Source organism: Convolutriloba macropyga, chromosome 5, assembly GCF_964194025.1.
Source record: "Convolutriloba macropyga chromosome 5, txConMacr16.3, whole genome shotgun sequence".
NCBI lineage: Eukaryota > Metazoa > Xenacoelomorpha > Acoela > Convolutidae > Convolutriloba > Convolutriloba macropyga.
Window position 1 is genome coordinate 57199507 of NC_134472.1, and position 15088 is coordinate 57214594.

Sequence of the window (15088 nt, forward strand, 5' to 3'; positions counted from 1 at the left end):
TGGAGATGGGTTACTTGACAGAACTTTCGAAACAAAAAATGGTTTTGAGCTTTTTTTTACTGTGAAGTTAGAAACCCTTTTCATTTTTTTGCTGTAAGATTTATTTACTAACAAGGCTAGAAAACTAGAAGTTGCGGAGTCGAATACCATCGTTGAAAATATTCCTATCTCTTTCTCTCTTTGTCGGTTACGGTTTCTTTACTTCTCTTTGCCGTTCACGTTTTATCTCTCTCTCTCTCTCTATCTCTTTCTCTCTCTCTCTCTCTCTCTCTCTTTGTTGATGCCGCACTTCAGCTGCTGTTATGTGGCGTAATGTCATCATCTCACTAAAATGAGTTTTAGTAGAATTTTTTTTATCACAAATGACTTAACCGGCACTTTTTAGGAAATCATTGTTAATTGCTCTGAAAAGCAATTTGTAGCAAATGTATGAATCCTGTTTGTCTCTTTTATGCAAGTTTTCGCTCGGCCGATTTTTCGGCTGACCCATTTGATTTTCGCCTTCAGAAACGGGATAAAGCGGTAGCGCCCGATTTGCATAAAGTTGTGTTAGAGGCGTTCAGTCCACTAGTCTTCAATTTTAACAGAGGCGATTAACATCTTCAGTAGGCGATTAACAGTAGGCGAAACCTTCAGGAGGCGATTAACTGAAACTGTTTGGGAGACTTATACTTATGGTGTGAAGGGCGGTTCATAGTAATTGATCCCACACCCTCACCCACCCACCGCCCCTACTTCAGTTCTCCAGTCCACTTTTGCACCCCGCTGCGGTGCACCCCCGCTGTGCTCACTTTACGCCCCTTTAATTAATCTAAAGCTAGCCTCACTAAACCGTGGCCACCTACCGACGAAGCCAACCGCTCGCCGGTCGTTTCAGAGCAATTCGACCGACGTTTGTGGGTTATGTTTGTCCTTCTGTTTCGATGGAACTTTAATATTTGCTAGTGCAGTTGAATATATATGGTACAGAAGTGCTTCTTTTAAGTTAGTGTTCATTTTGAGTGGCGACAATTGTGTTTCGTGTTGTTTAGAGGGTGATCGCTGGCAAGTCATACTACCTGGCCAAAGAGATTGTCTCAACAGAACGAACCTACTTAAAGGACTTGGATGTCATCACTGTGGTATGTATTAAATTGAGCACTCCATAGGTATCAGGACTTTTTGCAAGTAGGAATTCATTTTTGTGTAAATATAAGTCAGTTACATTGGAAAATATTCAACATGTTCTAAATTAACTTCTGGAATCTCTGCAAGTATCTAGATAAATTGCTGTTAAATATGATGTAAGGTCGTCTCTTCTATAGAAGTTGAGATATAGTGAAATTTGCGTATGTATAGGAATATATAAGTTAATGAATAATTTAACAATTGAGTTAATGAATGTTGAATTGAGTGTGTGTGTGTGTTTGTGTGTTGTCAGGGCTTCCGGTCAGCAGTGCAAAGCAGCCACAGTCTGCCTGGCATCTCTGAGCTGCACTTCTTCAACTGTTTCTCAGACATCGCAGATGCACACACCTTCTTCCTCAAGGAGATCGAGAACCGTATCAACCTATGGTACCACTCCCTACCTGTCTAAACCTCTCCTCCCCTCCAAAGACTATTTCTTTCATTCTTTAAGATCATTAATTGATTAATTGAAGCAAAGTGGTAGCCTTCTTCCTGAGATGAGCTCTGAAAGAAGACGACCAATAATCTTTTCAAAGCGTGTTTCCTCTAACTATAGATTCTCAAGGCCATATAGTATTTGTTTGATAAAGATAAATTGCTGGCTAAATACGGAACAAACGCTGACATCATTCGAGACCTAATTGTATTCATAACTACATAGTGCTGAATTTGGAACCTTGCAGACGCCAGTGGAGGAATTGCTCTGCTTATATGAAGGTTCTGTATGTTTTAGGGATGGAGGATCTAAGAATACGAATGCACCTCTTAAGGGAGACTACCAGCGTGTTGGAGATGTGCTCCTGAGACATGTCAAAAATATATCTGTAAGTAAACAATTTGTTGTGGTAAAGATTGCTGTTCATGTCTGTTGCTGTTTATTGTTTGATTATGACCCTAACATGAAGCAAGGATGATGCATAATCAAAACTTCAATTTTTGGCATCCATTTCCCGAACTTATTGATCGTTGGGGCGTCTAAAACTTTCAATTTATTTTATGGTTTGGGTATTGCGCACACATCTGATAAAAGAGCCTAATCAAATAAAAAAGCAGTCAGAATCCTTAAAACGCTCATGGACACATTTAAAATTGCCGGAAGTCTGCGGTGCCAGCATCTAAACTGCCAGAAGTTGTAATTTAGCCAGAAGTTGACTTCCGTTTACTTTAAAACGTGCGCATTTTATGTTTTAAGCATGGTTACGTGACTCTGCAGAAGTCACTTTGACATTCTGGCTTAATATCTCGAACCCCTTCGCGGCTCTCGATAAACGCCAGAAGTTCTCAGTGACTTCAAGCAGAGTCACGTAACCTTTACTTCAAAATCATTTTCTGGCAACCGATGGAACGATTATATAAATTTTAGCGTTTCATTGAATTAAAGTGGATTAAAGAGATGATGTATTGCAGGCCTCGTATGAGTCGTTCCTCTCTCGCCAAGTGGAAATCATGTCAGAGTTGGAATCGAACATCGAGAAGTCCTCCAAGTTCGAAGAGTGTTTCAAAGAATTCGAGCAACAGAAGATGTGCTACTTGCCCTTCACTGCTTTCCTTCTCAAACCCTCCCAGAGGCTGTTGCATTATGAGTTCATGCTGAAGAAGTTGCTCCAGTTCTACCCTCAGGAGCACAGAGACTTCGCAGACTGTAAAGCGGCAATGGAGTGCCTGTCGCCTTTAATACAATTGACAAATTCGTCTTTGGTTATCATGGTGGGTTATGAGTTTCTGAATGATTTTCTCAATTTCTTTCGGTCAGTCCAATACAAAACTTAACAAACAACTTCTTTATGATTGTAATCGGATTTGGATCATGCGTGATTTCGAGTTGTGTGATTCCAATCTATCCCTGTTGCATATCATAACAAATTTATAGTCTTAAAGGTTGCTTGTTTTTGAGTGATAATTCTTTGTTAATTAGTTAAGTGATATTAAATGAAAATATTTTTCAATTGCGTTTGAAACCATCTAAACGTCTCTTTCTATTGGATAGTATAGGTACTTATGAAGCAAACTTTTGAAGCTTTTCATCGTTCAAAACAGTTTCAATTATATTGGAAAGTCGAATTGAAGAATAATTTTTGTGATAGGAGCACAATCAGAAGTTAGCGGAGCTGCAGAGAGATCTGTTGGGAGTGAAGAATCTTATGAGTGACGAGAGGAGACTAGTGAGGGAGGGATCTCTCTACAAACAGAGCAAGAGTAGAAACAGGTAATTCCGCTCTTCATTCTCTCGCTGTGCAATCATGCCTAACTGCACATAAATCACTCAAAAAATCTCCATGTTGAACTTATAAACCTTGTATATAGGTGGTCTAATAATTTGGAGAGCACGCGCTCCCGTTTTCATTTACAGAGGGTGTAGATTTTGGAATGACCAGTTGTGTATCAAAATTTTCTCCATCATATTTGAAGCTGACATCTTCGTAGCGTTTCACGGTCATTGGATTGTTCTTCGCTTTTTGTAAATCTAATTTTCAATTAAATTGAAAGGCAATGTTGGACAGGGTTAGGTGTTTAGGTTATGTCTTCAGTACCGTTATCTTGTGTGTTTTGTGAGCAGGTATCAACAGAGGATGTTCTTCCTATTCTCTGATGTACTTCTCTACAGCTCATTGGGTGTGACATCAACCAATCAGTTCAGAGTACACGGCAGAATAGACCTCATCAACTGCAGTGTAAGTCAACATTGATTGCACTGTGCCAAATTCTATACCAAGAAAGTCGTAACCTTGGCAATGATTTCCGCATGCGGCGCTGAATAAGAGAAATTCCTACCGTAATCAACTTTTGTATTCGCTTTAATTAGATTGGGGCGTGGTTGCTCATGGTGGAGGTAGATAGTTACCATTGGTTGTGTTGTACATGTAGGTCTCAGGGGAGGGAGATGCGGACAGTGCATACACATTCACCCTGCACTTCAATGCTGACTCTAGTGTGGTGCTGGCTGCCAGTTCTGACAAGGAGAAGGAGCTGTGGATGAACGATTTGAGAGATGCAATCCAGCACTGCACCCAGATGAATATCGCCCCACAGTCACTAGTCATTGACTCATCCTCAGATTCCAAGACAGGTCTGTCGTGGTCAAGGTTTCCGTAGGTAGAGTTAGAGACGCAGTCTTAGAAGTATATTGATTGCTACAACGCGCTTGCTTTAATTGTAATAGTTTCTGGAAGGTTTTGGTGTGATAGCGGAGATCGAAGGAGTGAGGTTTGCATGTTATAGTGATGGATCAGTTCACTGCCGCTGGCGCGTTTTGTGAGCATTGATTCTTAGCTGACAGTTGAGTACGAAAGGATTGGTCCTAAAAATTGCAATTTTCATTAAATGAAACGTATGAGGTCTGTGTTTTGATGCTGTGACTTTAGATTACCGTGAAACGCGTTTTTACTGTTCATGTTCTAGGTAGATGAAGCTTCTCCGAGAGCAAAAACTAAGCTTTGTGAAAGTTGTTTAAGTTAGCAAGTTTGCAATCAAAGTGTCTGCCCTCCTTCAGGTATCCATACGCCACTGGACGGAGGAACATCTTCACACATAGAGAGTGGGATGGCCTCGGAGACTCAAGAGTCAGAGGAGGAGGGGGGAGGAGGAGGTCCAGGTGGCAGTGGACCAGACAAGGTGTCGTACCACAGAAGCAACACCACAATGCACGTCTGCTGGCACAGACAGACCAGCGTATCCATGAACGACCACATCAAAAGTGTACATGTAAGTACTGTCTTTTGCTCCATGTTTCCCCCTCAAAAAATGCAGAATTTTGGTTCAAAGACCAATTGTTTTTAAAACCCCCACGATGCCACCTTATACTAGTATAATATCAATTTGTGTAAAGTATCAATTTTAAGCTGTCATCTCGCTTCCGGTTGATGTGGCCGGAGAAACCGTTCAGTATAGTATCCTAAAATATTTGGAGGCTCAAGAAGGATAAAGGTCTTATAATTTGCCCCTTTTGTTCAAATTCTGTGTCAACTACTCAATAATGCGTGGAAGTTTTTTCAGAACCAGTTGAGTGGCTACCTGCTAAGGAAATTCAAGAACAGCAATGGCTGGCAGAAACTTTGGGTTGTCTTCACCAACTTCTGCCTTTTCTTCTACAAGACATACCACGTAAGTACTCTTCCTTCATATTGCTCAGCATCAACGGTTTATTGTTAGCTGCGACAGCGATAGCTGGGTGGCGATATTATTGGCCTTCTCTGTTTTTTTTACAGCTCGAGGAGTAGTAATGTGTTCAGGCGGCGTTTTGACCTAAAAGCAAAAGTGAGCAAAATTGCCGTGTCAATTAATTTTTGCTGAGCGAGACCGGCTTTTAATGGCTCTCGAAGTTGCAGATATATTATTGTAAACGTGTATCAATTGTAAAGACTAACCCCAACGACTACAGAAGGCTGCAATAGGTTTTAGCCCGAGTCGGTCGAGAGTAATTTTTGTGACGCTAGCCCATTTTGTTCCCATTGTGTTGGTATTGAATGAATAATATTTTAAATGTTTAGACTTTTAAATGTGTTCACGACAGAATGGTGGATATAAATCTGGGATTCCGTTTTTCAGTTTTCAACATCAGATATTTCTCTTTTATGATTTTTTACATAACCGAATGCCAGTTTGTCGCCCAATTCTTATCAAATCTTGTTTTGATTGCATATTTCTTTTCTAAAATAAGCCTTTCCGTGCTCCTTCAGTAATTTACTTTTCGGATTATTGATGATTTTGTTGGCTTTGTGTTTGAAATTCAAAAGAAAGTTGCTTCAGTGGCAATTGTAGTATTTAATTCCTAGGGTCTGATAATATGTAACTGCATAATTTATAGATGTAATGGAATTTTTCAAAATTTTAATATCACGAATTTCTGCAATTTTTTAAAATATTTGCAATTTTTTCATGTTTTTGAATTTTTCTCGGCACCACGGGTCCTGGGACCTCATCCGCGGTTTGATAATAAGCTTGTGCATAGTTTCTAGAGTTAATGGACCGGTGATCAAACTTTTTAATAACTCAACAAATAATGTTTTGATAAAATTTTTTCAAATTTTGGGAAATTTTTTATAGCTGCGAAGCTGTAAGCTGAGCGTAGCTATATTGCGGTGCTCTTGGTTTTTTTTTGTTTCGTCGTCTGACGCTTCATTTTCGTTTTACATTTGTTCTAGAACATTCTGTCTCGTCACTGCTTAAATGGCTTTTTCGCGCTTGATTTCACGCTTTCTGCGTGACCTAAATTGCGGTTATTCAGAAACAGAATCTGTTCCTAAAACAAAGTTGATTGTAAGAAAACAGATTGTATGGTCCGACAGCCGAGTGGTTAAGGCGACTGGCTGTTAATACGGAGATCGCCGGTTCGAGACCCGACAGGGAAAATTTTTTTGCACCCAAAAACAACCTCCTTTGAAATATACTTGTAAGTTTTATAGGCGGCGGCGGCGATAACTATTATCAACTCACTTCTGTATCTTTTTCCATCTGTATTTTACGGCACGCAAGTCTATTTCGCAGCTATTCCGGCAATCTGCCGGCTATGTTTATCATGTTCCAAGTGTATGGATCTTTTTGAGACAGTGACACTATTTCTGGCTTGAAACAGGGATACTAGATAGTCTCTTGACACAATGAAAGGGTTCTTAAAATATTATTTTTTGGAATTTAAGCAAGATTTTTTTAAAATTTGCAATTGTTTCAAATTTCAACTTTTGTCCTTTTCTGAGTTTAACGACCATTACTGGCCAACGAAGTTTTTTAGATCTTGGAGATCGGTCACTTGACAGAACTTTTGAGACAAAAAATGGTTTTGATTTTTTTTAAAAATTTTGCCTGTTTCAGTTTTTCTATATGAATTATTTACTAACAAGGCTAGAAAACAAAATGTTGCAGAGTAGAATCCCATCATGGAAAATGTTCCTATCTCTTTCTCTTTTTGTTGGGGATTCTGTCCTTCTCTTTCTCGTTCACATTTTATCTCTCACTCTCTCTCTCTCTCTCTCTTTCTCTTTCGATGCCGCACTTCAGCTGCTGTTATGTGGCTTAATTTCATCATCTCTGATCCTCATTAACAATGAGTTATAGAAGAAATGTTGAATAAATTTTTATCATAAATGACTTAATGGGCACTTTTTAGGAAATCGTTGTTAATTGCTCTCAAAAGCTATTTGTAGCAAATATTTGAATGCTGTTTGTCACTTATGCAATTTTTGGCTTGACTGATTTTTCGCCTGATCCATTTGACTTTCGTCTTCAGTAATGGGATAAGGAGGTAGCGCCCAAATTGCATAAAGTTCTCTAAGAGTCGTTCAGCCCACTAGTCTTCAAGTATGCTATTAACAGAAACTGTTTTGGAGACTTATACTTATGGTGTGAATGGCTGTTCTTAGAAATTGATCCCACACCTGCATCCACTCACCGCCCCCACATCAGTCCCCCCTATCCATTTTTGCACCCCGGCTGCGGTGCACCCACGCTGAGCTCACCATACGCCCCCTCAGTTAATCTAAAGCTAGCGTCTCTAAACTGTGGTTAGCTACTGACGAAGCCAACCGCTCGCCGGTCGTTTGAGAGCAATTCGCCCGACCTTAGTCGATTGTTTTGTTTGTTTTTTGGCGAACTATTTATTTCCTCTCAAACGAAGTTTGTGGCAATTAAATTAGTCGAGTCGGTCTTTTTTATCCGATTTTTCGTCTGACAATTTTGACTTTTGTCATCAAAAATGGGATAAACAGGTAGCGCCCAGCGGGCATTAAGTGCTCTTAGAGCCTTTCAGCTCTGTTTCAGCTCAAACTGTTTTGGAGACTTATCTTATGGTGTAAAGGTTATTTGAGGGAAACTAGTAGACACAATACTTACGTTATACAATTTCTTCTAAATTTCTTCTAAATTCTATGACTTTTCCGTTATAAATTTTCAAAATTGACGTTTATCTGCTTCGGTCTTACTTTTTATTGTCTTTTTGCAACTGCAGGTCTAGAAAGCTATTACAGCTATTTTTGGCAATCAACTTGCTGTGTTGCCTCGCACTAGGTGTTGTGTTATTGGACTTTGTTTTGGAGTTTAGTGATGTTGGCAGGTTGCATGAAGTTCTAAATTGAGTTTTCTTGATTTCTTGCACTTTATCAGAGATTTTATTGCTCACTATCTTCAAAGATCCTTTTTAGCCAAAGATATTGTGCCTTTTTTGTGCTTTTTTGCTCACTTAGAAGCGAGCTTCAATTGCAACCCACCTTCTTTAGTACTTCTTCGATTGATAATGTCTGAAGTCGTCGCAAGTTTGAGCGAGATAATTTACTATGGAATAATTTTTCAGCTGAAATACAGTTTAATTTTTGACGTTTTTTCTCGTCTCATTTTCCTTTTTTGCCAAGTTTACAAAACTGTCATAGCTATTTTCCAGCGATATGCCGGTCTTTATAAACAACAAGTCTTTTTTTAAAGTTTCTTCAACTCTTCGAGCGAAATAAATACGAAAGTATACTGGTAAAGCGCATGAGCATTTAATCTCGTTTCGGCCTACCAGTTGCTGTTGATGTTTGATTGTACAGCGTACTGAATTTGTTGGGAAGATTTACGTTTCAGTTAAAAGGGGAGCCAAGTATTTTGTTCGTTGTTTTCTCATTAATTGGTCGCAAACTGATTGATGAGGGCCTTCGTCGTTCGTAAAATATTTAGTTCATATGGAATTCAATTTTACTTAGCATTTTATTTGAGGTTTTTCAGGCCGTGCTAGTTTGCCTTTCTATGGTCTTGCTAGTAGCAATTTTGAAAAAAAAATGGTTTCAAATTTTGTTTTCCTTGAGTGATTATAGGGGTAGCAGAATGTTAGTTTCTCTATTTTTATAGCTGTAAGCTAAGCATAGCTATATTGTGGTGATCGTGTTTTTTTTTGTTTTGTCTGACGCTTGTTTTCCTTATTACCTATGTTCACTCTGCAAACCTCAAAACAACTGTTTTGTTAATTTTCAGGCCTCTCGCAAACTGCTTTTTTTTGAAAGAGGATTCCTCTTCAACGAAAGTTGTGTTACCTATTAAGGATCGTGACTAAAATGAGCGCTATGGTTTTGAAAAAAATATTGAAAAGTAATTTTTTTGAATGATTTTTAATTGCTCTCAAACGAAGTTTGTAGCAATTATATTAGCCCTGTTGTTCTTTTGTTTATGCAATTTTTTGCTTTACCGATTTTTCGTCTGACTCATTTGACTTTTCTTCCTCAAAACCGGGATAAACAGGTAGCGCCCAGTGGGCATTAAGTGCTCTTAGAGCCTTTCAGCTCACTAGTCTCCAAATGCGATTCAAAGAAACTTTTTGGAGACTTATGGTGTGAAGGGTGGTTCTTGTTGGTTGAAGACCCCCCCCCCCACTGTTGCCCCCACCCCAGTTGCGCCAGCCCCCCGGTGTACCCTCCCCACCCCCCTTGCTAGCTGCTGAGGAAGCCAACCGCTCGCCGGTTGTTTGAGAGCTATTCGCCAGACGTAATGGGGTAATGATTAGTTATTTGATGCAAATTTTAGAGAATAACAAATATATGAGATTATTACCATGTTTCGTTATTTTCGTTTTTGAATACGTTATCTCTCTTTAGGTCTTTCAGAAATTTAAAACACACAAAATAAAAACAAAGCAAATGTTTTATGCCGAAACAGTCTTTATGAATTCTCAATTATGATTTGAGTTTTATTGTTGCAGGACGACTTCCCATTGGCCTCACTGCCTTTGCTGGGCTATTGTATCACAATGCCAGAGCCAGCTGACAACATACAGAAAGACTACGTGTTCAAACTGCAGTTCAAGACACACGTCTACTTCTTCAGAGCAGAGAGCCAGTACACATTCAATCGATGGCTGGAGGTCATCGGATGTGCAACAAACTCTTCTAATTAATCAACTCTCATTCAGAGAAAAATGTGACTAGATCTCAGTTTCGCTTCTTCTGTCAATACATCTAAAACCTCTCGACCTGACAACATTTTTTAAATTGTGGTTAGACCTGCAATGGGTGTGCAGCAATGATCTGGAAATCGATTTTTAACATTGGAAATAACTTCGATGTCGAAAAACTACAAATTTCATTGTTCACAAAGTTTATGTACAGATTAACGTACGGTGGCGACCGTTGTCCAACAACTGATAAAATTATTCACAGCTGAAGAAAGAATGGCATTATATTATGCGTAGTATTGGGTCTCAAATATTGGGTCTAGTTCACATTCAGCAAAATCAAATCACGGTCAATTGATATCAAATTTCTCGAAATCCGATTTAACAGCAACATTTTTGAGACGTTTCTTTGATCTGAAACTTTTACTAACACTGATTACAATGGAGACTATTGATAAACAATTTTTCAATTTTAAAACGTAAATGTATATCTAAATTTTGTTGCTTTTCCTCTTTCCTTTTAGAAATACTGTCAATTTTTACCAAATTTTACACTATTTGTCACATAATTTACCAACCCAGTGTGCCAACGACTTGACCACGCTTCGCATTCAAGTAAGGTTTTCAAAATTATAGCCTTGAGAAATGATACAAATTTATACACTGTTTTTGACTTCTTTAGAGGTGAGTTTACGCACTGGGTTGAAACGTGATGCTCAATTTTATTTCTAAAAACAGTGGTGTAGAGAAATTTTCTGATTTGATGTACATTCTTCAAATTTTATTTTTCTGTTGCGTCTTTGATCATTTTAAGCCATTTTACATTTTAGAAATGTAAATCACTTTAATTGAACATTTATACAATGCTCGGCAACCTTCCTAAGTTGTTGACAAATTTAGCCTTAACAATCTTTACTGACATCGTGCAAACTTTAATTTGAAATAATTTTGCTGTTGACATATGTGCATTGTTATTCTTTGAAGGTCATTCATTAATTACATTAATTCGAAATAAATATTTTAAATCTGTAAACTGTGTCATTTGGTCTTGAGTCGTTTGGTGCTAAAAAGTCAAGTCGTGTCGATGTTGGTGATTTAATGCGAAGTTGTTGTTGGGTTGTGAAAATTTGAATTTCAGGAAAAAAAAAAGTTTAACAAAAATGATTGCGATTAAATTTTATTCTATGTTCATTTTTATTACAAATTTCTGCATATTTTTAACGTTTGATTGCAGTAAATAAAATAACCCTGTAGCTTAGTGTTCAAATTTTTATTAAACATCACTAAATACTTTTTCTGATTGATGATAATTTGTCTTTACGTGGAGTTAAGTTAAGCAAACTTACCTTTACGCTTGTAATTTACTTTCGTGTTTGTAATGAAATTTTAATTAATTACTATTGTTATGATTCTTCGAATTTCCCTTGCCAAAGAGAGTATCGATCGATTGTATCGTATTGTATGTTGTATTGTGATGTTATGGATATTATTTCATTGATTTGATTCTGATTATGATGCACAAAAGCAGAGGAGAGGTGACAGTTCTTGTATGTGTGAGAATTATGCTGTCCTAATTCGTCCTAATGTTGTTCTCATGCGCAATACTTTGTCTAAATCATGAATTAATTTTTGTAGATCATGCTTATTTTTTTATTTTTTGGCTCCCGTACCATATCTACAGAGACTATCAGGGAAATTTCCAGGCCTGATTCAGAGACGATCGGGGAAGTTTCCAGCCCTGATTCAGAGTCTGATCAGGTCAAATACAAGGCTGCTAAGAGAACATTCATAGTCGATCTCATTCATAGACCTCATAGAGGTTTCTATTGAGAAAAAAATCAAGACGCGTGGGGGGGGGGGGCTGCCCAGAGAAATTCCAAGTCTTGGGTCACTGTGAAGATTCCCAAGACTTGGTGACCTCTTGTCAGAAAAGACGCAAGACTTGAAGTCGCTTGGCAGAGAGGATCAAAGACTTGATTTTTTCTGGACAGAGGGTTAGAATGGTGCTTTTTTGCTAGGCTCATGGGCACTTTTAACTTAAGTTTGAGTAACCTAATGTACAAATAAAGCACCGAATACAACCGTTATGATTATGAATGGTTTCAAAACTAAGTTCATGGCTCTTGGTAAAATCATGAAGTCATTGATAGGCTTGAAAAATTTTTAGAGGCCATCCAAAAAGTGGAAATTTGCAACACCTCGGGAATTACCATTTAGTTTGCTGCCTTGTTAATTTTTGAAAAAGGGCAAAATGAGTCAATGCTGCTCTGTGATGCGAATTTAAAAAAGTTTCTGACAGAAGCAGCCACATGCACATAAATGTCAAGATTGTCACATGAGCAAGATTGTCAACCGGCGCACGCTAGTCTGTTTCCTTTTTCACAAATTTTTCGGTAGCCAATTAAACACTTTTAAATCATCCTGAGACAAACAGAGCATAAACATTTATAAGGGTGGATGCGTATTTGAAATCCAAAAAAATATAAAAACTGTTTGTAGCACAAACGCAATTAAACATGCTTTAAGTTAACCGCGAAACTTATGTCTGATTTTTTTAATTTCGATTTTAATGCTCAACTGTTTTTGTGATCTTGTTGTTCGGACCTACTTGACTACTTTACTGGGAGAGGAACTATATACTCAAATGGGTTTCTATTAAATCAATTTTCGCCGATATATTCAGCGCAGAGGGTGGTGCGCAGTATCCTTAGAAAGCCGTTCTAGCCAACAAAATATACTTCACATTTTTTGAGTTCCGTTTTTTTTCACGGAGTTATCAAGGTTTTAAGTTTTGTGAGTATTTGACTGATTTTTATTGTTCTTATTCACATTTTTGCATGTTAACGAAATTTGTTTGCCCATTTTGCCGAAAAATTTTTTAGCGATAGTGTTGTTGATTTTACCTCGACAGATAGCAGTTTTGTTGAACTGCTCGATCCATTTTGTTGACTAAAATGTTAGCTAATTGGTTCAAAATTTGGCCTTTTTCATCAAAAATGGCACAAAATAATCAGTGCACTTCGTTTGAAATTCCCGGATAAACGCACTTAAAAACTGCTGTCTTTGTTAACTCTAAAAAGGGGAAAGTTTTACCTGCGCTTCCTTTGAGAGTGCTCTTCAACTTAAATTTGATTAAATTTTCTATAACTATGCAAAATGTGTCATTTTTTGTCAAATTATCCTTTTCACTCAAATTCTAAAAAAAAATTACGTGTTTTTGATGGACGAACAGCATTGGCAATGTTAGTTTTTTATTAGTCGCTGTTTTTTACACTCAAAAATTAGTTCGGATTGTAATCAGTCGCTTTGTGTTTTGTTAACTAACGAACTGAACAATTCAAACCAAGACTCAAAAATGACAGATCCAATTGTTTTTATAGAATTCAAAAAACTATCTAGTTTTGTAGTCAAACGCTTATAGTAGTTTTGACTTTTAAACGAAATTGCTTTCAAAATAAACAACGGATTACAGAGTTTTCCATTCTTCCCTCTTTTTTGGTGTTTTTTCAATTTAAGCTCAGCCAAGACTTTTTATTATTTTTTTAAAGGATTAATTTTTTTTATTCTCGTTTTTAATTCACGTTTCCTTTAGGCTTTTCCACTACGAGTCTTAGGAAAATTTTGATTGTTTGACAAATTTTCAATTTTTTTGAACTTTTTGACAGGTCAGTTATCAGATTATTGGCGTTTGAAAGCAAGGAACAGTTGAACATATCATTTTTTTAGTGAATAGCTTATAGTTCCAATGGCTTCGACACCGTTTTCTAGCAGAACCATTTTTTTTATTTTTGTCTTTATTTGTTGTGTTTTTTTTTGGATTGTATCAAAATTTCTGCGTTTAGTGGCTACCTATGGATCAGCAAAGGAACCAAATTACTGATTACTCCTGATAGCTAAAGTTTTCACGACTTTAAAATCCAATTTCGCATTTGGTCGTTTTTTTTCTGTTCACTTAATACCCAAACTTTTTATTCACAGGTCGTATATAACATTACTGCTGTTGAAAACGGAAACAAATGAACTATCTTATGTTTTAGTGTTTTGCCTTTTATTTTAGCGGCGTGGACAGCGGTTTTTTGCTAAAATTTAGTTTACCTTTTAATTTTTGTCCGTATTTGTCAATGTTCTTGTAGATGAGTGCCATTTTTTGAGCAAGACACAACTGATTATATTTTATTTTTTACGGTTTTATTAGTTTAATGGTTTTGACGGCTTTGACACCGTTTTCCCGAATAATTTAAACAAATTTTCGTTTATTGTCTTTATTTTTTGTTTGTTTCCCTAGACGTAAGACTTTTTCTGGATAATGACAGGTCTCAAAGTCCTCATATGATGTAAATGAACATAAATCTGTATGAAGATCACAGTTGACATCTAATAGTTTTCATTATTTGAAGTTATTTGTTTTCAAAAAATAATTTATTTTTAAGGTTTTAACCGTTTTGTCTACTTGTCACTAGTATGAATTAGTTTTTTTGTTTGAATTTTATTTGATGCTATTTTGACAGGCAACTAATTTGTACTTGGCTAGAAAAACATGGAAGCAGTTCTTAATGCGAATCGAAAACAAGTAGACAAAAACGATTATAGCCGCTAAAATGGTTAAGTCCTTTACAAATAGACATTGAGTTTCGGATGTAAATAATGCTTGTTGTTGATCTTTAATTTTATTCTTTATCTTGTTTTGTAGTGCTAACAATGGATGGCAGGCCTCGTTTAGTATGGCACTATTTATATTACTAAGTGAAATGAGTTGAAAGCAATTTTTCTATTCATTTGCCAAACTTTTTTTGTACAATATTTGAATTTTCTATCTCCTCATTTGGCAGACATTTATCCTAAAAAGGCGGATGAGCAGGGCCGAAACCGAGCCTCCTTGTTGGGTATAAATATATAAAGTGAAAATTGCTGTGATAACTATTGAACAGAAATGTTCTGATAGGTTAATGCAATCATTTTGGAACTCTTTACAGAAGAAAACGGAGCAACAAAAGCACTTTCATTGCTATTGAGTGCAAAAGGACAAAAAAATCTTTTTCGTGCAAATTTGAAACTATTTATTCTGTAAAC

At 37.0% G+C, this 15088-nt stretch overlaps 1 protein-coding gene across 2 annotated transcripts in view; it reads left to right on the forward strand.

The window, feature by feature from the left end:
• Nucleotides 1-11657, forward strand: part of LOC142339493 (FERM, ARHGEF and pleckstrin domain-containing protein 1-like) — a 95606-nt gene extending 83949 nt beyond the window's left edge. For both annotated transcript variants that reach the window (XM_075389554.1, XM_075389555.1), the window contains 10 exons: nt 1032-1121; nt 1421-1554; nt 1901-1991; nt 2575-2874; nt 3252-3373; nt 3725-3839; nt 4033-4234; nt 4658-4869; nt 5161-5268; nt 9827-11657. In XM_075389554.1, coding sequence (XP_075245669.1) covers nt 1032-1121; nt 1421-1554; nt 1901-1991; nt 2575-2874; nt 3252-3373; nt 3725-3839; nt 4033-4234; nt 4658-4869; nt 5161-5268; nt 9827-10021 — 1569 coding nt within the window. In that variant the 3' untranslated portion in view covers nt 10022-11657. The remainder of the gene's footprint in view (nt 1-1031; nt 1122-1420; nt 1555-1900; nt 1992-2574; nt 2875-3251; nt 3374-3724; nt 3840-4032; nt 4235-4657; nt 4870-5160; nt 5269-9826) is intronic.
• Nucleotides 11658-15088: the final 3431 nt, after the last annotated feature.